The sequence below is a fragment of the Notolepis coatsorum genome (genome assembly GCF_963971535.1).
Source record: "Notolepis coatsorum genome assembly, chromosome: 1".
Taxonomy (NCBI): Eukaryota; Metazoa; Chordata; class Actinopteri; order Aulopiformes; family Paralepididae; genus Notolepis; species Notolepis coatsorum.
In genome coordinates this window covers 300,329,546-300,353,975 of record NC_140165.1, presented here as the reverse complement: position 1 = coordinate 300,353,975, position 24,430 = coordinate 300,329,546, and the positions used below count along the sequence as shown (strand labels likewise).

At 47.7% G+C, this 24,430-nt stretch overlaps 1 protein-coding gene across 1 annotated transcript; it reads left to right on the top strand.

Moving 5' to 3' along the window:
- Positions 1 to 22,861: 22,861 nt before the first annotated feature.
- Positions 22,862 to 23,815, top strand: LOC311225450 (odorant receptor 131-2-like; the record flags this gene model as incomplete). Its single annotated transcript, XM_084310730.1, has 1 exon — positions 22,862 to 23,815. The coding sequence occupies one exon, from the start codon at positions 22,862 to 22,864 to the stop codon at positions 23,813 to 23,815; it is 954 nt and encodes a 317-aa protein (XP_084166856.1).
- Between the last annotated feature and the right edge of the window lie 615 nt (positions 23,816 to 24,430).

Genomic DNA, 24,430 nt, shown 5'->3' with positions numbered 1-24,430 from the left:
GTCCCTTTTAAAAAATAAATTTCAAATAGTTTGTCTATAACGTGTGTATTGTAAATCATAGTGTTAATTATTCAAAATTCTGGTGTTTTATACTACTTGGGGTAACTGTTCAATTATCTTTCCTCTGTTGTATCTATTCTCATCCCCAGGTCCCCCGTGTGTGTGTGTTTGTATTGGGTGCTCTTCCACGTTGATTTTGTCTTGTATCTTTCCTTGGATCACCATGTCCCTTCATGCCCCTTTCTTGTGTCCCTTTGTCGTTCTTCATAGTTGATCTGCTTTGAATCGATTCAGGGCCCCTCTTTTCCTCCTCCCGTCCTCCTCTCCTCATCCTCGTCTCTCGGTTCTGGTCCACCTGCGCGGCCTCTCCATCCTCTGCGTCAGCGTAGGCCTAGGCCGTAGGCCTCTCTCCTTACCCTCCCGGCACCTTCCATCCTCTCCGCGCCGTGTCCCTTCGCCGCCTCCTGCACGTTGGCGGGACCTGGTTCCTTTCTTTTTCTGAGTTTTCTTTATTTCTACATAGCTCCGACGCTTCATTGCCACCTCCGTTGGATTTTTCAGTGTTACATTGTATGCTCCGTATTGCTCCTAATCCAATCTGCGTGGTGGCCTGGTTAGCCTCTATGTTAGCTTGTAAGCTAGTTCGTATGTTAGTCTGTAGCATCTCTGCATTGAAATTCAGCGTCCCGCTAGCTTGTTCTACCTGTTGCATCATTGCCTCGTGTTGAGTCTTTTCCATCGGTGTATTTACTTCATCTAGGGTTGCTTTTCTTTCATTTGTCCTCGAATCTTCACTTTTTATTTCGTTTTGAATTGTTTTACTTCCTTTTTTTATATTCATTGACCGGGAGCTCTTTCATGTGGCTGCTTACCAGAACGTCGCAAACCGGAAGTCCTAGCTGACGCTTTTATCCAAAGCAACTTACAAGTTCTGTACGACAAGTCATCAGGAAGGGCACAACTCTATCAGCTGAGTAACAATGTTCATAAAACTGTTGAATGCTACAGTGTAGGTTAGTATATTAGGTGCATATAAGTGCATGACAGTAAGTTTAGTTAGGGTTAGATATATAAATATCTTTTTAATTTCAGATAATGGTTGAAGAAGTGCGTCTTTAGTCAACGGCGAAAGATTGGATGGGTTTTGGCTGTCCTAACTGTGGTGGGCAGTTTGTTCCACCATTGTGGGGCAAGGATTGAGAAAAGGCGGCTTCTCCTTGATGACCCTCCCGGAGCTCAGATATGGGTCTCAGAGACGGCCAGAAGATGCAGAGCGTAGGGGTCTTGAGGGTGTGTAGTTAGAGACCATTGACCGGAGGTAGGCAGGAGCGGTTCCCTATGCCAGGTCGAGGGCCTTGAAGCGGATTCTTGCGGCAATGGGGAGCCAGTGCAGGTCCCTAAGAAGTGGGGTGACATGGGCTGACTTCGGTAGGTTTGAGATCAGGCGGGCCGCTGCATTTTGAATGAGTTGAAGAGGCTTGGTGGCAGTGGTCGGAAGGCCAGCAAGCAGTGCGTTGCAGTAGTCGAGGCGGGAGATGACTGTTGATTGGACGAGGAGGTGGGTGGCTTCTTTTGTCAGGAAGGGGCGGATCCTTCTGACATTGCTCAGGAGGAATCTGCAGGTTCTGGTTGTCGCTGCGATGTGAGCGGAGATCTTCAACTGGTCGTCGAGGACAACACCAAGGTTATTGGCGGTCGGAGACGCGGTCACAGCTACATTCTCGACTGTGATGGAAAGGTCGGTCAGGGGGGAGGATTTGGCCGGCAGGTGGAGCAATTCTGTTTTTCTTAGGTTCAGTTTGAGGTGGTTGGTCGTCATCCAGGCGGAGATGTCGGACAGACAGGCCGAGATCCGCTCAGAGACGTGGATATCTGAGGGAGGGAAGGAGAGGAAGAGTTGAGTATCATCGGCATAGCAATGATGCGAGAAGGCACGAGACGTGATAATGTTACCCAGAGATTTAGTGTAGAGGGAGAAGAGAAGGGGTCCTAGGACCGAGCCCTGGGGGACACCCGTCCGGAGGGGGCGGGTGGCCGACAGAGTCCCTCTCCATGACACTTGGTAGGAGCGGTCATTGAGGTATGATGTCAGCCATGTCAGCGCAGAGCCAGCCACTCGCATTCCTGCGAGGGACGCAAGGAGGATCTGATGGTTGACTGTGTCGAAGGCTGCAGATAGGTCTAGGAGAATCAGGACAGAGGAGAGGCCTTTCGCTTTTGTTAAGTGAAGTGCCTCTGTGACCGCAATGAGGGACGTTTCTGTGGAGTGGCCAGTCCTGAAGCCTGACTGATTAGGGTCTAGGAGGTCATTCTGTAAGAGATAAGCAGTAAGTTGGTTGGATACAGCACGTTCAGTGTTTTAGAGAGGAAGGAGAGTTAATAGAGGTTTGAGTACTGAAAGGGATAACCTGTCCCTCGTGAGTCCTGAATTGATATCCTCATTACATGCATCACATCTAATAGCAGACGGGATAACAACATCAGGAGAGGAGAGAGAGAGAGATATAGAGGGAGGGGGGGGGAGCGGGAGAGAGAGAGAGAAGAAAGAGAGAAACACGATTCTGCAACTTCTCCAGACGATACACGTAACCCCGTTGGACCCCCCTTACTCAGGCACACGCAACGTCCATCAGGGCGCTACCTTCCCTCTGTCACAGTACACCGCCCACCTGGGTCGGCCCCGTCTCCTAGAGGGCAAGGGCCTCCTCCTGAGATTGGTCCCCATTCCAGGTGTGGCCCCCTAGACAAACGTGTCTCCTCTGGTCTGCTGCCTTCCCAGTGCCTCTGGACTGTCCCCTCCACCTCTCGCCAGCTAGCCCACCGTCTCTCCAGCTCAGCTCAGTGTCTCTCCTGCTGCCGTTTCTCCCGTTCTCGTTGTGGATGATCTGCCTGTCGTAGATGATCTGCGGTGCCTGGCTGCTGTTGATCTCCGGCCTCTGCTGCTCAGCTGCCATCTCCTCCGGTCTGCCTCTCTTCATCCTGGCCCGTCTGTCCTTCGTCTCCTCCTGCCTGTCACCGTCGAGGGTCGTCTGGTGGTCTCGTCACGGACGTCTGAGGGGCTGCTGGTATCTCACCCCTGGTTCAGACGCGCTGCAGACAGCTGGTAGTGAATGTCTGGATCTTCTGCATCGTCTTCTCCTCTGTGTCTCCATTCCTCGTTCCGTCCTTGGTTGCGGCTGGCCCACATCAATTCTCACTTTGGAACCTCCATTTGAAAGGGATAACCTGTCCCTCATGAGTCCTGAATTGATATGGTCATGGACCAGTCGACCAAAAGATTCGCGGAACGACTATTTTAATTTCAAACGGAGCTTTTATTTGTTGGTCACACAGAGAAGAGAACTCTCCTGCAGCCCGCACGGGCTCAGCTCCTCGCACCACCAGAAGAAGAAAGAATACATCATCACATGACATTTTATACCCTCTTGGACGGAGGAGAGAAGGGAGGGGTGTATGTGTGTATCTGTATCCGTGTGTGTAGTATGTGTGTGTGTGTGGTGTGTGTGCTTGTCTGTGTGTGTGCTTGTTTCAGAAGGGGGGGCTAATGGGGTCCAGATGTAGGAGACCCCTAGTCTCGAACAACACCTCCACAAATCACGGCCCTGACAGCTGGGTGGGGGAGATGGTGCGCGTGAGTGTGTGTGCGTGTGCGCGTCAGAAGAGGAGGATGTGTGTCTGTGAGGCGCGTGTGCGTGTGTGAGGAGGGAGCCACAGACAGTCAGGATGTACAGGGGGCCCTGTGTGTGTGTGGGTGGAGGGAGACACAGAGCCACGGTCCTACAGCGTGGGGAGACAATGGGTGCACAGATATATAAGATATTGACATCAAATATTACTAGATCAATGAACTAAAAACTATCAGTACACTGAAGTAAACGTTTTGGTTGCCAGATGCCTGTTTTTAATCCTGAATAGAAACAAACCAAGTTTAATGAATATCCTGTGACAATTAATATCCGATGAATATCCTGAAAGTGCTCTGGATCAGTATTATGCTTTTAATTTATTTCTGATTCATTTTATTCTAGTTGTAATCAGAAACTTGGATTTACAAAATATAGTGTGCAATATATACTGCACTACTTTCTGCACTTAGCACTTGCCTATAGCACTTTCATCGGATATTCATCGGATATTAATTGTCACAGGATATTCATTAAACTTGTTTTGTTTCTATTCAGGATTAAAAACAGGCATCTGGCAACCAAAACGTTTACTTCAGTGTACTCAAACCTCTATTAACTCTCCTTCCTCTCTAAAACACTGAACGTGCTGTATCCAACCAACTTACTGCTTATCTCTTACAGAATGACCTCCTAGCAGTTTCTTTCTAGTGCTATAGGCACTGGCAAATATAATGAATATGTGTTTATCTCTGGTTTCTTAAGCCTATATATATGTTTTGACGTTTTTGATGTTTGATGTCTGTTTCATGTTTGATATAACCAGTGCTCAACATCTGTACCGAAAACAATTACCACCAACCATCGTTGTGTGGCATTAAAGTATCTTTTATCTTGTATCTTGTATATGTGTATATGCAATAGTTCCAGATTGTTTGGAGTTCACTTGAGTTCAGTGCCATAAACTTAAAGGGGCACTTCACCAAAAAACAATGCTGATTTATTTTGCACATATTCTCACACACATCTAGAAACTCTAAACAGTTTTGCACCAATTGATTTAGTTTGACAGTTATTGAGAGTATATGAGTTTGAATATGGTCACCGGTGATCATAGTCATTGGGGACATTGAATCCTTTTGTTGTGTAAGGTAGCAGTCCCTATAAGACATGGTATTTCTATTTTCTCATCTACATAATTTCATAATGCTTTAATTAACACACCACAAGGATTCCATATCCCTGATGATATCACTGGTATCAACTAAATTAATGTGTGAAAACGTGTTTAAATCAGCATTGTTTTTTGGTGAAGTGGCCCTTTAAGTCAGTGAATCCAACCACGGGCTGCTCTCTGCTCTACAAGGCCTACTTCCTAAATGGGACCTGTGGGTTCTATCTATGAAGTTAGAGAAAAACAGTCACATCCACAATGTGACTCATCAGTATCCGCTGATTGTACTGTTAACAAGGATGACGCAGTGTTGAAACCCAAGCCATCCTTTGTGCCTAAGAACATCAACAGTTCTTACAGGTTGAGTCACTGGATGCCTTCACAAATTATCAAAAGCACGACATAAGTGGAGACAACAAACTACATATCAGTTATTTACAGTTAAGTGCACTTACAGAGTTTAAAAAATGCACTGGTCTTGGTGGATGCAGGCTGCTGACCCTCCATAGAAGCATAATGGCTTCTCTAAAATTGCTTCATCCCTTCCCTCCCTCCCTCCCTCCCTCCCTCCCTCCCTCCCTCCCTCCAAAGAATACAGACAAATTACTGAAAAAGAGCTTGAACCTGAAAGATATTTGAAAATATGTTACTTCCTTAACTTTTAGTAGTTAAAACATACAGTACTTGCAAATAGTGTCAAGCAATTCCTGAAGCGCTTCATTATAAATATAAAACGAAAATTAACTATATATTTATACTTAGTTTGTCCAATTGGTCACAAACCTGATATCTGCCTCAAAGTAACTCATCGCATTGACTCATGCTAACAAGTGCCTATGATGCGTGCGTAGGTCTACAACTTCATGTGCGTGCGTTCTTTCACCATAGCAGGAGACCAGGGGTGGGGGGGGGGGGGGGGGGGGGATCGTAGAGGGCATTGCCCGGGACATGGAGCACCAATCTCCCCACCTGATTTTCTGGTTCAATCAATAATAGTATCTGTTTGGCAGAGCAGACTGTGCGCAAACAGGAATCATTTATTTTCATTTAAAAAAAAAAAAAAAGAAAAAAGAAAGAGAGAGAGCCCTTTTGAGGTCTATGTATGCACATGCCTCTCTGGGTCATTGGCACTGAATGCGGGCATCAGTGTGGAGGCCATCTGCATGGCGACATCGCTGTCCTCTCCCTGTCCCTGTTTGTCAGGTTTTACCTATAGGACGTATCATCTCCTTCGTTCTTGCAATCATTCTTCAATTTGGCGATGAAGTGAAGAGGGTAAGTGAGGCCCCTGAAGAGCAGTTACATATCAACTGGCCTCGCGTCCCGCTCTGCCTACTGAGATAACCCCTTATCTCCACGCACCTAGCGTGCACGAGAAACAAAAACAAATGCACCCACTTGCACGTGACCACGCCACTCCCATGTGCCCTATATTACACCGGAAGTGGTCACGCCTCACTCTTCCTCATTTCGTTTCCAAGCGAAAGCAGCTCAAGTGCACTTCTTGAACTGGAGATTGTTATGGAGCAGAAGGTGAAATTACACAATGTTGGGTATTCGCCAGAAGTTCACCAGCCCCCGGCACATCCTAACAGCGCAGCGGTCCTGTCCTGGGTTTTCTTCGTCTCGTGACAGCGGACCGAGGGACGTTGCGCGACGGTTAGCAGTCGAGCTAAGTCGTGCACAGGTAGGGCCTGCGCTATCAGGCATTGATACTAGCATGGGTAATACTGCTCGTTGTCTCGTGAGACGGCCGAGTGATGTATTGACGCGGGGGGCGGGATATTTGGATGAACGTGGTCTTCATGACACACTGTTTGATGTTTTTCCAAGTATCCTAGCGTGCAGCTAATGCTAATGCTACAATGTTGGGGCGCCGTTCCCCATGTACCCCGCCGAGGGCTGTCTTTACTGTCTTCCCTCCTCTTAACCATTCATGTTGACGGTCAATCGGTGTCTAATGTTGGGGGTTTAGCAGGGGCTTTTTTACCCTTTCAGGGCTCAGGGCAGGTGTGCTTTTTGTGAATCTATGAATTGAAAATGGGGGTCCCTGATGTAGACAGGACTAGCGTTTTCTCTGGTCTGCATCCCCTTAACAATTGTGTGTGTTGGCCCATTCTGCAATATGTTAATAGAGTTTTCGTTCATTCTTTCATTTATCCCTTCATGGGTACACACCGCAGTGGAGGTTGTTACATGACTACTAGTGAGGCAGTGCTTCACTAGTAGTAGACTTTGGTCAGCAGCCACCACTGGTGTTCCGTGCTTAGTGAAGCAGGTGGCATCAGTCCTTTGCCCTGACATGGTGGAACGGTGTCCCGCCTGGCCGACGCCATGAGGTGGTGGGGCCTTAGGGCCAGCCAACGTCAAAACCATTGTGCAAGGTTTTGAGGTTATTCAGCTTTTGACCTAGCCGCAAGCTATAACCGCAGGGAGGGCTAGGATGATGTCAACGGTTGTTCACAGGCGTCTTTGGTTGGAGCAATTTCCCCTTGAGGAGGGGAGGGATCTCCTCCTAAGGGCTCCCCTCTCCACGGGTGGACCTTGGTCTGTCCACGGAGGCGCGGGCGGTATTTGACCTGGGCCCCACGCTGCCCCACACCGCGCAGCCAGAGGTGAGAGCACGGCCTCGCCAGCGGCTGCGGTGAGGCCCCGGCCATGTTTCCCCCGCCTGAGATACCCTGAACACAAAGAAAACAGGTGATCACAAGGCCGACAGCCTCGGCGGCCCGAGGGATCGGCTATATTAGATGGGCACGCCCTAAAAAACCGTTGCCATCTAGCTGTGTCTAGCACGCTCTCCGGTTACTCCCCCCCGCTACACTATGGGACACAGGGCTCTGATTTGTTCCCTTTGACTGCGGGCCGCGTTCTTCCAGTGAAGAGCAAGCGGCCCCACATTTCGCTTCTCATGGAGACAGGGGCTGACACCCAGTTGCTAGCTAGGCCTGGCTCAAGGTCTATATGGGCATCCCTCTCAGAGCGGCGGCGAGTGGATGTTCTCGGCGCGCTCGGGAGGTTCCGTCCTGGGACGGTTACGGCGCTGTCCGTGATGCGCCTGCTCGGTATGATGGCATCTGCTCACTCTGTGGTCCCTCTTGGCCTCCTCTTCATGAGGAGGATACAGAGGTGGTTTTCCAGTATGGAAATAGACCCGGTGAGAGACAAGTGGAAGCGGCTGAATGTTCCCATGTCAGTACAGGGGGACCTCGCCCTCTGGGGCGGGCCTGGGGCCCTCACCAGCGGGGTCCCCATGGGCAGCAGGCTGTCACATGTCACGGTCTTCACCGATGCCTCCCTCACGAGATGGGGGGGACGTGTCGGGCCAACGCAGTAGGGGGCAGCTGGCAGGACCATGCTGCCTGGTCTGCACTACATTTCAATGTGTTGGAATTGAAGGCAGTCCTTCTGGTCCTTAAACGGCTCGGCCGCCTTGTGGTGGGCAAGCATGTTTTGATCAGGATGGACAACACGACGTCAGCGTCGTATATCGACAGACGGGGAGGAGTACGCTCCCCCGTCTGCACCGGGCGGTGGTCGAGCTCTGGCTATGGCGGTTTCTCAATCTGCGCAGCCTGAGGACTCTCCACATCCCCGGCAGGGAGAATGTGGGTGCAGATGTGATGTCGCGGGGCGGTCCTCACCCTGACGAGTGGGGACTACGTCCAGACATAGTCAGACAGGTCTGGGACCGATTCGGGGAGGCCACGGTGGACCTGTTTGCGGGCAGACAGTCCCACCAGTGCCCCTTGTGGTTCTCGGTCAGTCGGAAGGACAACCCCTCTCTGGGGGTGGATGCCTTCTCGATGTATCCGTGGCCGCCCGGGATTCTGTATGCATTCCCCCCCATACACCTGATAGCTCAGCTGTTGGGGCGGGTACGTCAGGAGCGCGGGACTTTGATCCTGGTCGCGCCGGGCCGGGGCTCAGTTGTGTGGTTCCCGGCCCTGATTCAGCTCTTGGTGGCCCCGCCGTGGCCTGTTCCGTGGTCACTGCGGGCCCTCTCTCAGGCACGCAGAACTCTGTTCTGCCTCCTGTTCTGGGGCAGCCTCTAGGCTTGGCTGCTGAAAGGGTGAATCTGGTGGAGATGCGTCTTGACTCTTCTGTGGTTAACGGCATCCGGAATGCACGCGCTCCGTCCACTACCCCGGCTTACACTGGGAAGTGGCGTATGGTCGAGAGTGGGGGGCAGAACATTGTTCAGCCACCCTCTCGTGGGACGTTCTTGCTTGGCGCACGGCGTTCCTTTTTTGGGCCAGCACCTCCGCTAAATGCGTGGGTGAGCCATGTGCTCTCTCGGTGCGGCCTGAGTGCCTGTCTGTTCGAGCCGATAACGGGGCGACTCTGAGGCCTGATCCGGTCTTCGTGCCAAAGAATATCCGGAGCTCTTTTCGCTCCAGGGATATTGTGATTCAGGTGTTTCATCCTCCTCCTCACGCTAGTGGGTTGGAGTCGAGCCTTCACCTGTCGTGTCCTGTCCGTACACTGGGGGTTTACCTTAGTCGCTCGCAGGGTCTCAGGGCTTCCGATCAACTGTTTTTTGTTACGGTGGCGCGGGTGAGGCGCTGTCCAAGCAGTGCCTGTCACATTGGTTGTGCGAGGGCATTGCCCTTTGCTACACGTTGGCTGGACAGGTTCCCCCCGGGGGCGTCAGGGCGGGCTCCATTCGTGGTGTGGCGGCCTCTGCTGCCCTGTTAGGGGGGGCCTCGTGGAGGACATTTGTGCTGTGGTCTCCTGGTCCTCCCCGAGTCCTTTTGTTAGGTTTTACCTCATGGACGTGACTGGGGGTTCTGTGAAACTCCCAGGCAGTCCTGGGGTCCGTGGTACGGGTCCACGGGTCCACAGAGGCAGAGAGAGAAACACAGCAGCAACTTCCAAGGGGCGCACTGGAGAAACAACGAGAGGGAACAGCAGTAGAGCTGGTGGTGACAAAACGACCCGACACAGAATGATCAGCAATGTAAATGATAGTAATGAGAAATAAACAAACAAAAGGTCAGCCAGCTTGGAGGAGAGACAGACAGACAAATGGAGAAGTCAGGCCTTTTACACAGGTGTGCCTCCTCCTCCTGACACACGTGCACAGGTGCGTCTGATTGCCAGTCTGTGGATGACAGACATCTTAATGGAGACAATCCAGGTATATTCCTGAGTCCACCTGTAGGAGAGGGATGGGGTTCTCACAACAGTCCCTCATAAAAAAAACGTCGTCATTCTCTTCAAAGACAATAACAACACCGGTGTGTTGGGTTTCAGGCTTCCTCTTACATCACACCCATGTAATCACTAGCTTTCATAATCCTGACACACTGTGACACTGACACAATGTCAAAACAGTTATAAAACAAAATACATAAATAATAAATACATTGGTTTATGTAATCTGAATGTTATTCATATTATTTGATTACATTTTTAATTTAAGTATAAAGACTTACACAAGCCCATAATGGTAATACTTTTGAGGGCTCAATGATATACAATATATACAATATAATATAATATAGAATAGTATATAGTGTAATGTAGTATAGTATAGTATAGTATAGTGTGTGTGTGTGTGTGTGTGTGTGTGTGTGTGTGTGTGTGCGTGCGTGCGTGCGTGCGTGCGTGCGTGCGTGCGTGCGTGCGTGCGTGCGTGTGTGTGCGCATGCAGGGCCGCCTGGGAGAAATGCGAGGCCCTGTGCGAGATTTAAACGCGAGCCCCCCCCCCCTAAAAGGTAATAAAAATATATATATATATATATATTTTTTTTCATACAGTCAACATATTCTTAAATAATAGCGCTGCCCGAGGCTGGGCATGATACAGTCAACATATAGCAAGAGAGAGAGCAAGAGAGAGCTCCCGTTCTACAGTCAATATACAGTGTTATCGCTGCACAGACCCGGCAATGCCCCTGACCCTCCACCAGAGCAAGGCCAGAGAGAGAGAGAGAGAGAGAGAGAGAGAGAGAGAGAGAGAGAGAGAGAGAGAGAGAGAGAGACACATTGGAAAGAAACAACCCAAAACCAGAGCAAATTGAAATGCTATTTGGCCCTAAACAGAGAGTACACAGTGGCAGAATACCTGAGCACTGTGACTGACTCAATACTAAGAAGATCCTTGACTAGGTACAGACTCAGCGAGCACAGCCTAGCCATCGAGAAAGGCCGCCATAGGCAGACCTGGCTCCCAAGCGAAGACAGACCCACTGCACACAAGATGAGGTGGAAACAACCTGCCCACTATACCAAGACATACTTCCCACAAATTGCAAACACCCAAAGAGACTTTGAAAACATCGACAATAACTCAAAACTCCCATACCTACTGGGAGAAATACAAGAATGTGAAATAAAGCCCATTTGAATTGAAGAGAGAGAGATAGATAGAGCATGTCTGTGTGTGTTAGAAAGAGAGAGATAGAGAGAGAGCATGTCTGTTTGTGTGTGTGTTAGAGAGAGAGCATGTATATGTGTGTTAGAAAGAGAGAGAAATAGAGAGAGAGAGCATGTCATTTTGTGTGTTAGAGAGAGATATAGAGCATGTCTGTGTGTGTTAAAAAGAGTGAGAGAGAGAGCGAGCATGTGTGTTTGTGTGTTAGAGAGAGAGAGCATGTCTGTGTGTGTGTTAGAGAGAGAGCATGTATGAGAGAGATAAGCAAAGATGAGCCCCTAAAGGATATTCAACTTTTAATGGAAGAACAAAACAGAAGGAAAAGATAACTTCACAAAGGCAACATGAATATACATAGATCCAAAAGGACAAAGATCAACACTTAAATCCAAAGAGAAGAGGGTCTATACCAGAGAAAACAAAGTAGCAAGGAGCCAATGGCCGACATCAGCTAAATAGGCTAACTGCAAATAGAGTAGCCAGGTACTGACACCAGGCCACACACCGTTAGCTACTACAACAGCTAGCCGGCCTGTTTGGCTCCCGAGAGAGAGAGAGAGAGAGATATATCCATGGCGGGAATAGAATAGAGTGCATTAAAAACTCACCAAACGTCCAAGAGGATGGAGACAACCGCGTGGAGTTGACGAAGTTCATCTGCCGAATGACCGTCCTCTTCATCTTGGCATAACAATGCTGCACGCGCTCTCTCTAGGTTAGCTAACGCTAGTTAGCCTTTAGCTAAGCTAGCTACTAGCCGACATTATCATGGCTATCCCGACTGAACCACACATTAGCACTCGATATTATAACGTAGCTAAAGCTAACTAGCTGTCCCTGCCTTCAGCTAAGCCTGACTGAACTGTCTAACATGCAACAACTTTCATCTTCAGTCCATCTGCCGAATGACCGTCCTCTTCGTTTTGGCTGGCATAACTAAGCATAACCTCCAAAGCTGCACGCGCGAAATAGTCAAACGCAGCTGACGCACGCCGGCGTACACATGATGTAACCCCTCCCTTCGTTGAAACCAATAGTATGTCTGCTGCAGAGCCCCAGAGCTCCAATAGTGAGTATGTCTGCTGCAGAGCCGCAGAGCCAGGAACATTCTACAAACGTGTCTAATGTGAAATATATAAGCATATAAGCAAAACTAGATTTTAGGTCTGTGATGAAAAAGGGCCTCGCAGGAAGGGGGGCCTCGCAAAAAAATAAAAAATAAATAAAAAAAAATGATAAAAGAAATAACAAATACAAAATATTTATTTTTTATTTTTATAAAAAAAAAATTGTGCGAGGCCCCCCTTCCCGCGAGGCCCTGTGCGACCGCACTGCTTGCACACCCCCTGAGGCGGCCCTGTGCGCATGCATGTGTGTGTGGCTGTCTATGGGTGGATATGTTATTTTAGGTGTTTTTTTTGCCAGTGGCGAGATGTGTGGCAATAGTTCACATCTTGTACAGTCGTTCCGTGATTCTTTGTTTTGTTTTGTCTGTCAAAATAATTGAAAAAAGAATGAATAGCTCTGAAAGACAGAGTAACACCCTGGTTCTCACATGAGTTGTCAGCTTTGCTTAAAGAAAGGGACAGTTCCTGGTCTCCTGCCAGACATTCAGCTGATCCTTTACACTGCCTATCATTTAGACAACTTAGAAATAAATGTACAGCTGTGAGAAGCTGTGAGAAAATCCAAATCAAAGTATATAGAATTACTTGCTCAAACTCAAACCAGGCCGAATTTGGGAAAGCAACAAAAACCAAACCACAAATTCCCTACATATGAATTATGATGACTGTGTGATTTATGAGCAGAATTAGATTTGCCTAGCTTTCAATAAACATTTCACTGGAATACACAGGGTCTCTTCTTGTTGATAATAATTGTGTGTGTGCAGGGCCGCCTGGGAGAAATGCGAGGCCCTGTGCGAGATTTAAACGCGAGGCCCCCCCCCCCCCCCCCATAAAAGGTAAAAAAAATATATATATAATTTTTTTTTTTTTTTTTTTTATACAGTCAACATATTCTTAAATAATAGCGCTGCCCGAGGCTGGGCATTATACAGTCAACATATAGCAAGAGAGAGAGCTCCCGTTCTACAGTCAATATACAGTGTTATCGCTGCACAGACCCGGCAATGCCCCTGACCCTCCACCAGAGCAAGGCCAGAGAGAGAGAGAGAGAGAGAGAGAGAGAGAGAGAGAGAGAGAGAGAGAGAGAGACACACATTGGAAAGAAACAACCCAAAACCAGAGCAAATTGAAATGCTATTTGGCCCTAAACAGAGAGTACACAGTGGCAGAATACCTGAGCACTGTGACTGACACAATACTAAGAAGATCCTTGACTAGGTACAGACTCAGTGAGCACAGCCTAGCCATCGAGAAAGGCCGCCATAGGCAGACCTGGCTCCCAAGCGAAGACAGACCCACTGCACACAAGATGAGGTGGAAACCAAGCTCCACTTCTGAACAACCTGCCCACTATACCAAGACATACTTCCCACAAATTGCAAACACCCAAAGAGACTTTGAAAACATCGACAATAACTCAAAACTCCCATACCTACTGGGAGAAATACAAGAATGTGAAATAAAGCCCATTTGAATTGAAGAGAGAGAGATAGATAGAGCATGTCTGTGTGTGTGTTAGAAAGAGAGAGATAGAGAGAGAGCATGTCTGTTTGTGTGTGTGTGTGTTAGAGAGAGAGCATGTATATGTGTGTTAGAAAGAGAGAGGAATATATAAAGAAAGAGCATGTCATTTTGTGTGTTAGAGAGAGATATAGAGCATGTCTGTGTGTGTTATAAAGAGAGAGAGAGAGCATGTGTGTTTGTGTGTTAGAGAGAGAGCATGTCTGTGTGTGTGTGTGTTAGAGAGAGAGCATGTATGAGAGAGATAAGCAAAGATGAGCCCCTAAAGGATATTCAACTTTTAATGGAAGAACAAAACAGAAGGAAAAGATAACTTCACAAAGGCAACATGAATATACATAGATCCAAAAGGACAAAGATCAACACTTAAATCCAAAGAGAAGAGGGTCTATACCAGAGAAAACAAAGTAGCAAGGAGCCAATGGCCGACATCAGCTAAATAGGCTAACTGCAAATAGAGTAGCCAGGTACTGACACCAGGCCACACACCGTTAGCTACTACAACAGCTAGCCGGCCCGTTTGGCTCAATATAACGTTAGCTACGTTAGCTAGCCGGCCCGTTTGGCTCCCGAGAGAGAGAGAGCGAGAGAGAGATATATCCACGGCGGGAATAGAATAGAGTGCATTAAAAACTCACCAAACGTCCAAGAGGATGGAGACAACCGCGTGGAGTTGACGAAGTTCATCTGCCGAATGACCGTCCTCTTCATCTTGGCATAACAATGCTGCACGCACTCTTTCTAGGTTAGCTAACGCTAGTTAGCCTTTAGCTAAGCTAGCTACTAGCCGACATCATCATGGCTATCCCGACTGAACCACACGTTAGCACTCGATATTATAACGTAGCTAAAGCTAACTAGCTGTCCCTGCCTTTAGCTAAGCCGACATGGCTAGCTTGACTGAACTGTCTAACATGCAACAACTTTCATCTTCAGTCCATCTGCCGAATGACTGTCCTCTTCGTCTTGGCTGGCATAACTAAGCATAACCTCCAAAGCTGCACGCGCGAAATAGTCAAACGCAGCTGACGCACGCCAGCGTACACATGATGTAACCCCTCCCTTCGTTGAAACCAATAGTATGTCTGCTGCAGAGCCCCAGAGCTCCAATAGTGAGTATGTCTGCTGCAGAGCCGCAGAGCCGCAGAGCCAGGAACAAGTCAGACACATTCTACAAACGTGTCTAATGTGAAATATATAAGCATATAAGCAAAACTAGATTTTAGGTCTGTGATGAAAAAGGGCCTCGCGGGAAGGGGGGCCTAGAAAAAAAATAAAAAATAAAAATAAAAAAAATAATAAATAAGAAATATTTTTTTTTTATTATTATTTTTTTTTGTGTGCAAGGCCCCCCTTCCCGCGAGGCCCTGTGCGACCGCACTGCTCGCACACCCCCTGAGACGGCCCTGTGTGTGTGTGTGTGTGTGTGTGTGTGTGTGTGTGTGTGTGTGTGTGTGTGTGCGTGCGTGCGTGTGTGCGTGTGTGTGTGTGTGAACCATGTGTAGAAGGGTGGATTATCCCTGCTTGTGGGAGTAGTAGTACACAGACACTGGGTAGTAGGATACTATAGTATTGGACCTATATGTACCCCCGTCTTTGGCCCGGAACGTCGTTCTGGAGGGCTTGCAGTTGGAGTGGATGGGGTCCAGGATTTACTAACCTGGGGATTGGTACTCTGGTACCTTCAAAGGCGGTCAGCAGTAGCTCCCCACACACCCTCACTCCCTCAGTACCTCCGACAGCCCTCCCACACCCAGTGACTGTCAGTTCAATAGTATTATTGGGCTTCCCTTTAAGCAGTACCCTTCCTTGACCACCTGTATAGACCCTTCAAATGCTATTCTGTAAATGGGGTGTAAGGGTTAAATAATTATGCAGTCACAATATTTACCCAGAGGTTAGAATAGCAAATGGAACTCAAAGAAACAGACACACACAATGATCCCAATTAGGTCTACTTTAGTGAAGCCTGGGCAGGTTATACATTACAACGTTAATTCTTAGTATATGGCACCGGGTGCTCTTGTTATCAATGTAGGGGAAGCTCTTCCCACCATAGGCACCGAGTGCTCAATACATTAAACCACCCGCTTTTACTGGGGGAACCCAGGCATAGAATGTAGACACATTGGGCATTCAAGAATCAAACAATCAAATAAACAAATAACAAAATAAACCAATAAATGTGGGCCCACGTTACCAAAGAAAACCTAACCTAAGCCGGCTTAAATTGTTTGGGGTACCCCTTAGACACTGGTCGTTAGCATTCACTTCAATGGACGTTGTTGTTGATACACGTGGTACTGTTAGTACTTAGCCAAGATGGCGGACCCACTCTTGTCACCGCTCGTCCGGGTGACAAGATGGCGTCGGCGATCCCGCGAGCACAGCCAGCAGGCTGGGCGAACAGCAGGCAGTGGTTAGCTGGAGGAGCGTGCTGTATGGCGTCCTCTGCTGGTGGGAAGAGGCGTCCTCTGTACCGTCTGGGAAATGTCCACCGCTGCTGTTGCTGGCTTGCTTCTGTCGCGCAAGCTAATACTTTGGCTACCCTAAACACAGCTAAGCTTTGGGTCTCGACGCACCCTCCTGCTATTCGGTTACACTGCTAACGCAATGTGGCTGGCTATACCACCGGTCTCTTCAGCGCCTCGCGCCCGGTAGTCTACTCAAGTCAGACGGAGCCGTTAGCAGCATACTACTATACCGCACACAGTAACTACTATAACCCGATAACGTTAGACATTAGTCTCGTTAGCTCTAGACGTTAGTCCTTGGGTTCGGTTTCTCTTACTCACACACTATCGCTGATACTTCTAGGATAACCCGTCACTAGCAAGTATGTCTCATCACCCGCCGCTCGCTCCGACGGGGCTCTCCTTCACTGACTTCTTCAACGGGGCTATTCCAAAGCACACACCCGTTGTGGCTGCGACCGTTCACGGCCAAGTCCAATGCCGAAGAGAACTTCCTGTTCCCCTCGCCTCCAGGTAATTCCCTCTTCCTCGTTGCTTGCTTCTCTCCACTGCTCCACCTGCCACCACTGCCACTCCGCCCCCTGCTGGCAACCTCCACTGGTCCCACGCAAGGACCGCTCCAGAAAGGGAAAAAGGGCTCAATGTTATTGCTAGTAATCCATACTGCATCTGGAGAAGAGTAGCACCTCACCTCGTCGTTAGACTGGGCGAGCTATCCAAAGGAACACTGTTAGTCTATCCAAAGGAACACTGTAAATCACACGTTATACACACACAGGGAAAGTAACAGTTAGTTAGCACTACTGAATACTTTGTAGAATATTCAGGCTGCTACACATGCTTCTCAGTTCACCTTTCATCCCTTATCTTCTAATGATGGACTGCATTTATATAGAGCTTTTTATCCAAATCGCTTTACAATTTATGCCTCACATTCACCCATTCACACAACAACGGCGGAGGCAACCATGTAAGGTGCCGACCTGCTCATTGGGAGCAGTTAATTGGGTTAAGTGTCTTGCTCAAGGACACTTGAACACGCCGCCGGGGGGAGCGGGAATCAAACCGGGAACCTTCCAATTACCAGACGACTGCTCTACCTCCTGAGCCACTGCTTAATGATGTACTTGAAGCATTGCAAGTTATTGATTCCAGTAGTTCAACTGAAGAGGAGTATTTTTTATCACTGAACATTTAACACATATATTTAATCTTTTTTTCTGAATGGGCAGATTTCCTACTGTTTGTAAATCGGCCCATGTGATGGATAGATATTATTTAAATAATTACCTCCTAATCTCCAAACTACCCTGCTTACCAAAATCCTGGAATCCAGTTTCCTTTCTGTGCGTTCAGTAGAAAGCTATCTGGCTGCATGTTAGCCTATAGCACAATGAATGGAAGCAGACATGACCGGTTAGCCTAGGCATTGTCCAACTAACACCTCTCCCGAAAACATTGTGCTAAGCTAGGCTAACATGCAGTCAGATAGCTTTCTACTGAACTCACAGAAAGGAAACTGGTATCTATCTTATTGTCTCTCTCTGGAGAAGACGATAAGCTAATTTCCCAAAATGTTGGCGTGTTCTCGTTGAGAAACCTGCCCGCCGTTCCCCACCCAGTCCATGGCTGACAGATCCAGTGAGAGAACAAAGACAGGTCCTGAGAGCAGCTGAAAGGAAGTATAGAAAGTCACGCCTCACTGCTGACATCGACACATATCACAACCTCTTGTTAACATTCTCCAAAAACATTACTAATGCCAAAGCTTCTTTCTTTCACCATAGGATCGAGGCCTCTGCCAAGAATCTTCGCAAACTGCATGCTACCATGTCCTCCCTCCTCACTCCCCCCCACCCCCCCCTCCCTCATCTTTCTCTGCCGAAGACTTTGCGATCTTCTTTGAGGAAAAAGTGGAGAACATCCGCAGCTCCTTCTCCCAACCCCCACCCATTCCAAATGCTGAATCGAGAACCTCATCCTTCACTCTGTCATCTTTCTCTCCCATTACAGAAGCCGAGACCCTGACACTGGTAACGTCGAACCGTCCGACTACATGCCAGTTGGACTGGCTACCCTCCCCACTCCTCCAGACCATAGCACCAGACATCCTCCCATTCCTAACTGCAACCATCAACTCCTCACTCAACTCGGGGGTGGTCCCCACCTCCCTAAAACAAGCCAGAGTCACGCCCCTCATAAAAAAACCCATCCCTGAACCCTACCGTCATAGGCAACTACCGTCCTGTCTCTCTTCTCTCCTTCCTTTCTAAAACACTTGAACGTGCTGTATCCAACCAACTTACTGCCTATCTCTTACAGAATTACCTCCTAGACCCTAATCAGTCAGGCTTCAGGACTGGTCACTCCACAGAGACAGCCCTCATTGCGGTCACAGAGGCACTTCACTTAGCAAAAGCGAAAGGCCTCTCTTCTGTCCTGATTCTCCTAGATCTATCTGCAGCCTTCGACACAGTCAACCACCAGATCCTCCTCGCGGCCCTCGCAGGAATGGGAGTGGCTGGCTCTGCGCTGACATGGCTGTCCTCATACCTCAATGACCGCTCCTACCAAGTGTCATGGAGAGGGACCCTGTCGGCCACCCGCCCCCTGCGGACGGGTGTCCCTCAGGGCTCGGTTTTAGGACCCCTTCTCTTCTCCCTCTACACTAAATCACTGGGTAACATTATCACGTCTCATGGCTTCTCCTACCATTGTTATGCCGACGATACTCAACTCTTCCTCTCCTTCCCTCCCTCAGATATCCACGTCTCTGAGCGGATCTCGGCCTGTCTGTCCGACATCTCCGCCTGGATGACGACCAACCACCTCAAACTGAACCTAAGCAAAACAGAATTTCTCCACCTGCCGGCCAAATCCTCCCCCCTGACCGATCTTTCCATCACAGTCGAGAATGCAGCTGTGACCGCGTCCCCGACCGCCAAGAACCTTGGTGTTGTCCTCGACGACCAGTTGAACTTCTCTGCTCACATCGCAGCGACAACCAGAACCTGCCGATTTCTCCTGAGCAACGTCAGAAGGATCCGCCCCTTCCTGACAAAAGAAGCCACCCAACTCCTCATCCAATCAACAGTCATCTCCCGCCTCGACTACTGCAACGCACTGCTCGCTGGCCTCCCGGCCACTGCCACTAAGCCTCTTCAACTCATTCAGAATGCAGCGGCCCGCCTGATCTCAAACCTACCGATGTCGGCCCATGTCACCCCACTTCTTAGGGACCTGCACTGGCTCCCCATTGCTGCACGAATCCGCTTCAAGGCCCTCGACCTGGCATAGGGAACCGCTCCTGCCTACCTCCGGTCAATGGTCTCTAACTACACACCCTCAAGACCCCTACGCTCTGCATCTTCTGGCCGTCTCTGAGACCCATATCTGAGCTCCGGGAGGGTCATCAAGGAGAAGCCGCCTTTTCTCAATCCTTGCCCCACAATGGTGGAACAAACTGCCCACCACAGTTAGGACAGCCAAAACCCATCCAATCTTTCGCCGTTGACTAAAGACGCACTTCTTCAACCATTATCTGAATTAAAAAAAAATAAAAATCTAACCCTAACTAACCATACTGTCATGCATTTGTCCTAATAAACTAACCTACACTGTAGCACTCAACACTTTGATGAACATTGTTACTCAGCTGACAGAGTTGTGCCCTTCCTGATGGCTTGTCGTACAGAACTTGTAAGTCGCTTTGGATAAAAGCGTCAGCTAAATGACTAAATGTAAAATGTAAATGTAATGTGTTCTTTTAAGTCTCCACTAATCTAGTTTTAGAGTTAATCATGGTTATCATTTAATGGTTGTCAAGCCTATGCTGATTGCCTAGACACTACTGTGTATTGTATTGCAGATTCTGTACAACTGGCCATTGAGAACCTGCAACTTTCCTTTGATATGCTTCAGGAAGCTCTTATTGGTATTAAACTGGTACAAATTAAACAAAATGATATGACACGATATGACATTAGCTTAACATTGTACATGCCTAGCTAGCCAAGATGGCCAGCACTCGGCTGGTTAGCAAATGTTAGCTTTTCTATCAAAAGTGTACATTCATATTTTGAATATTTACATTTACATTTAGTCATTTAGCTGACGCTTTTATCCAAAGCGACTTACAAGTTCTGTACGACAAGTCAGCAGGAAGGGTACAATTCTTTCAGCTGAGTAACAATGTTCATCAAAGTGTTGAAACTTGAGTGCTGCAGTGTTGGGTGCATAGTATAGTAGATACATATTAGTATATATTATATACTATACTATCGGTATATATATATATATATTTATTCATTTTAGATATTAATTGAAGAAGTGTGTTTTTAGTCGACAGCGAAAGATTGGTTGGATTTCGGCTGTCCTAACTGCGGTGGGAAGTTCATTCCACAATTGTGGAGCAAGGACAGAGAATAGACAGCTTCTCTTTGATGACCCTCCCCGACCTCAGATAGGAGTGGGTCTGAGGCGGCCAGAAGAGGTAGAGCAGAGGGGTCTTGAGGGTGTGTAGTTAGAGACCATTGACCGGGGGTAGGTGGGAGCCGTAGATCAGGTGGGCCACTGCGTTATGAATGAGTTGAAGTGGCTTTGTGGCGGTAGGCTAGTCGGTAGGGGTGGGAATCGCCAGAGACCTTGCGATATGATACGATCGCGATACTTGAGCCGCGATACGATAGTATCGCGATACTCGATATATTGCGAATATTGCGATATTATTATAAATAAAAAAAAAAAAACTGCAAAGTAAAACTGTCAACATGTTTTATCTAATAAAATCGTATCGCGATACTACTACGTATCGATTTTTTCCGCCACCCCTACTAGTCGGTAGATCATCTAGCAGTGCATTGCAGTATTTGAGGTGAGACATGACTGTTGATTGCACGAGGATTTGAGTGGCTTCTTTTGTCAGGAAGGGGCTGATCCTTCTGACGTTGCTCAGGAGGAATCTGCAGGTTCTCGTTGTTTGTTTGCCGATGTGAGCGAAGAAGTTCAGCCGGTCGTCAAGGACTACACCAAGGTTCTTGGCGGTCGGGGACGAGGCCACGGCTACATTCTCCACTGTGATGGAAAGGTCGTCAGCGGAGAGGATTTGGCTGGCAGGTGAAGCAATTCTGTTTTGCTTAGGTTCAGTTTGAGGTGGTTCGTCGTCATCCAGGCGGAGATGTTTGACAGACAGGCTGAGATCCGCTCAGAGACTTGGATATCTGAGGGAGGAAAGGAGAGGAAGAGTTGAGTATCATCGGCATAGCAGTGATATAAGAAGGCATGAGACGTGATAATGTTACCGGGTGATTTGGTGTAGAGTGGAGGGGTCCAAGGACAGAGCCCTGGGGGACACCCGTCTGTAAAGGGCAGGGTGGGGCGACAGTGTACCTCTTCATGATAATTGCTGGTTGTTAAACCCGGAATGAACAGATTTAGCACGGAATTAGATTTACCCAAGACTACATATGGCCTATGGGAGAGGGGGCCAAGGATATGATGTCTTAGCTCAGGGTATCAGGGTCTGGTGATCGATCCCTCTGACTGAGTGCCCCTTATAACGTACAAAGAATTCTGATGCATGTGTCCATCTAGCATTTTTGATAAAAAAACATATTGTGTATTTTCAGGGCACCCGTTCAGTCAGGAAATGTCCAGTGCAAAATTATTTTTCAAACATTTTCATTGTAAAAGGGGCAGAAAGGGCACAGGGAGGGGCTTAACACACTCAAACCCTAGTTACTTTAACAACCTACTTCATTAAACAATCTCCCTCCTGGACATTTGTTTTTCTAATTACAAATATGATGCTTCATGACAATGGCATGCAATTAATTTATCTCTGGAGAAATCAGAGATAAAACACATTGAGGTGAGCAAGGTATCGGTCCCAGAGAAGTTACACAGCAATAAAACATTACGTGGACAAAGGTATAAAAGTATGAAACTTACCGTTCCTAAATTCTAGTGCCAACTGATGAGCATCTTCTCAGGTAAGCTCTCTCTGGATGCGATATATATATCTATAGTTAATACACACAGCACTTAATTATGATTGTGATTATGCTTATGATTGCTTATTATTATGATTACTATTATCATCAGACATTGATAATGCTGTAGCGGGCTATTTCTTTTTCTGGGGATATGTGCATTATTACAAATATGAATGGGTTTAGGTGAGTAGGTGCATAATGTGATCCTCAAGCCTCAAACATTACAGTGGCTGATAAGCAGGTATAGTCTAATCATGCATCAGAAATTAGGTAGGTATACTATAAGATAATAACTTTATTATACCCAAGGTGAAGTTGCATTGTTGTCAGCAGCATTACACTGTAACGAATCATAGAGAATATACTACAAAAAGTAAACAGGGACATTATATGAAGAATACATTGATATAATGCATGTAATGAAATAAATGCTAAGAGGTTAAACTACAACTGAGTTCACAAGTAGGCCCTCTACACCACTGCTCTTTCGGAAGACAATGAGAAAATACTAGAACGTTGACTTAATCTTTCTCACTTTTTCAGATTTGCTTCTGCTCACACCTGGAGATGCAGAATCTGACCCACCATCCAGACAACGCAACATCACAGAGGAGCCTGTCTGTGACAATCAAGGTGTGCGTGGTCGTTCCCTTCTTCTGCATCTTCCTCTTCTGCATCGTGGTCATGTTGCACATCTTTGCAACTCACAGACAACTTCAGGACAGCTCGCGCTACATCCTGTTTGCCTACATGCTGGTCAACGACACCATCCAGCTACTGACCTCCGTGTTGCTCTTCCTCTTCGCCATGGGCCGGCTGGAATTCGCCATCGTCTACTGTGCTCCACTGCTCTTCTTCGCCACTGCCACCTTCCAGAACACGTCCCTGATCCTCGCCACCATGTCGCTGGAGCGTTACGTGGCCATCTGCTACCCCCTGCGGTGCCCGGCCGCCTGGCGCTCCGACCGCATCTGGGTCATCATGCTGGCTATCTGGCTGATTAGCTGCATCCTCCCTTTAGTTGACTTCTCCCTCGGAGAACCTGCGCCCGGCGTGGACGTCCTCACCACCCCTGTGTATTGCAAAACCAGCTTCCTCAACGCGTTGCCCGTTCAGACACTGTTCAAGGTCTCCCTGAGCGGGCTCTTCTTCACGGTGGTGGCCGCCATCATCATGTTCACCTACATAAAGATCCTGCTGGAGATGAGGAAGATGAGACAGGACAAAGCGTCTGTGGGCAAAGCGATGCACACCGTGTTACTCCACGGCTTCCAGCTGCTGCTGTGCACGTTGGCCTTCACTCACCCCATCACCGAAAGCCTCATTGTCCTCCATGCTCCGGAAGAGATGGTACACTTGGAGTTCTTTAACTACTTCTGTTTTATTATCGTGCCACGCTTTCTCAGCCCACTCATCTATGGCCTACGGGATGAGAGCTTCAGGGGGCACATGAGGAAAGCTGTCCTGTGTTGTTCACATAGGGTCAGCCCCAGAGCCACTGGCAAGCCACAGGTGAAATGATCTACTACTGGTTGGTTTTTCCATTATTAATTTTTTTTCTTCTATTATCTAACTGAATAGTTGCTGATGTACAAATATTTCATCTTGCATTTATGTTATTTTAAAAGGTTGACTTTTGTAATCCAAAAAAAGATTTCTGTACATTTATGGATTTACTGATGATACACACATTTGCAAATACACGAGAGACACACGTTTAAGTTAGAGTGCACTACTGAGTGCAAGTAGTGTAGCCTACTAGAAAGGTTGCTGGATTATTTTGTATTTATTTGAATGTTATGCTATATGTACAGATCTGTATTTGCTTATATGAGACACGTGTGAGATGCTTATGTTTCTATTGAGATATTGTGTGGTCTTTTGTCAAAAGCAATCCCCAGGGCACAAGACTTTACACAACAAGCTGAACATGTCATATCCCACAAAAGTCTGGTGGCATAGACCCCTCTGTGACACCAGTGCATCTCAGGAAGATACCACCCTCTGATCCAAACACATTTGTTTTGCTGTGCCATCTACATTAATAAGTGTCAACTGGAAGATTGATGAAGGTATATCTCGTTTTTATTCCACCTGGCAGTTAAATACCTTACAAAAAAGTATCATGTTAGTTTG